The 961-nt window shown below is 76.0% G+C and overlaps 1 protein-coding gene across 12 annotated transcripts in view; it reads right to left on the reverse strand.

The window, feature by feature from the left end:
- CDC42BPA (CDC42 binding protein kinase alpha (DMPK-like)) overlaps positions 1–961 on the reverse strand; it is a 155,572-nt gene continuing 154,611 nt past the window's right edge. For all 12 annotated transcript variants that reach the window (XM_012730941.1, XM_004691036.2, XM_012730948.1 and 9 more), the window contains 2 exons: positions 667–824; positions 1–173 (listed from right to left, as the gene is read on the reverse strand). In XM_012730941.1, coding sequence (XP_012586395.1) covers positions 42–173; positions 667–824 — 290 coding nt within the window. In that variant the 3' untranslated portion in view covers positions 1–41. The remainder of the gene's footprint in view (positions 174–666; positions 825–961) is intronic.

Raw genomic sequence — 961 nt, forward strand, 5'->3', positions numbered from 1 at the left:
GAGAGATGCGGCGAGGGGCGCCTGGGCGCTGCGTCCTCCGCTCAGGGGTCCCAGCCCCCGCGGTCCGCGCTCTCCAGGGACAGGCTCGTGGTCTTCCGGGGGGACGCGGGGCTGGGCGGGCTGCTCAGGTTGGAGCTGTTGGAGGCCGTGGAGTGCCGCGGGGAGTCGGAGTCCTGCAGGGGCCAAGGGGGCGGTGAGGGGCGGGCGGGCGCCATCTCCGCCGCCCGGGGACTCCCCTCAGTGGGGCGCCGCCCCGCGCCTCCCCCGCGTTCTGCGGAAAAGGGCCGCACGGACGCCCGCTGACCCCGCGCAGGCCCTCGGGCTCCAGGCACAGCCCCGCGCCCGCCAGCAACGGGGTGCAGCCCCAACGCCCCTCAAGTCGCGTCCACTGAGTGGAAGCACGTTCCTCCTGCTCAACTGTTCTTACTGGTGAGGGGCGCCCGGCGCCCCCTTCCCCCAGCGCCGGCGGCGGCGGTTTGCTGGGCCGCCAGGGCTCGTGCACGCAGTGTGACGTGAACCTGGACACCGCCGGGAAGGCCCAAGGCGTGGGCCGGAGGGGACTGCCCCCCCAGTGACCCCGCCGGCAGTCCCCGCGCGGGCCCCGCACTCGCGCTGTCTCTCGGACACAGCACCCGGCCCCGTCCGGGCCAGCGCTGACCCGCTCACCTCTCCGTCGTCGTCCCTCGCGGGCGTGTCGCTGCCCTGGTCCATGCCCCCCGAGGACAAGGAGCCCTCCGACGGGGAGGGCAGGGGCGGCCGCGTGGCGCTGTAGCTCCCCCCCGAGAGCTCCCGCTTGAGCGCGCTGCCGTTCTGCGCCGACGACCCTGCGGGACATGTCCAGTGAGGCCTCGTGGGGGGTGGGGGGAGGGGCGCTCTGGGGATCCCGGGCGGTGCCGCAGGGGCAGCGCCCCAGGGGCTTCCCGTCCCCTCAGCTCAGCAGCAGCCCAGGCTGCTCGGCGGG

Source organism: Condylura cristata, unplaced genomic scaffold, assembly GCF_000260355.1.
Source record: "Condylura cristata isolate star-nosed mole 26May11 unplaced genomic scaffold, ConCri1.0 scaffold00029, whole genome shotgun sequence".
Taxonomy (NCBI): domain Eukaryota; kingdom Metazoa; phylum Chordata; class Mammalia; order Eulipotyphla; family Talpidae; genus Condylura; species Condylura cristata.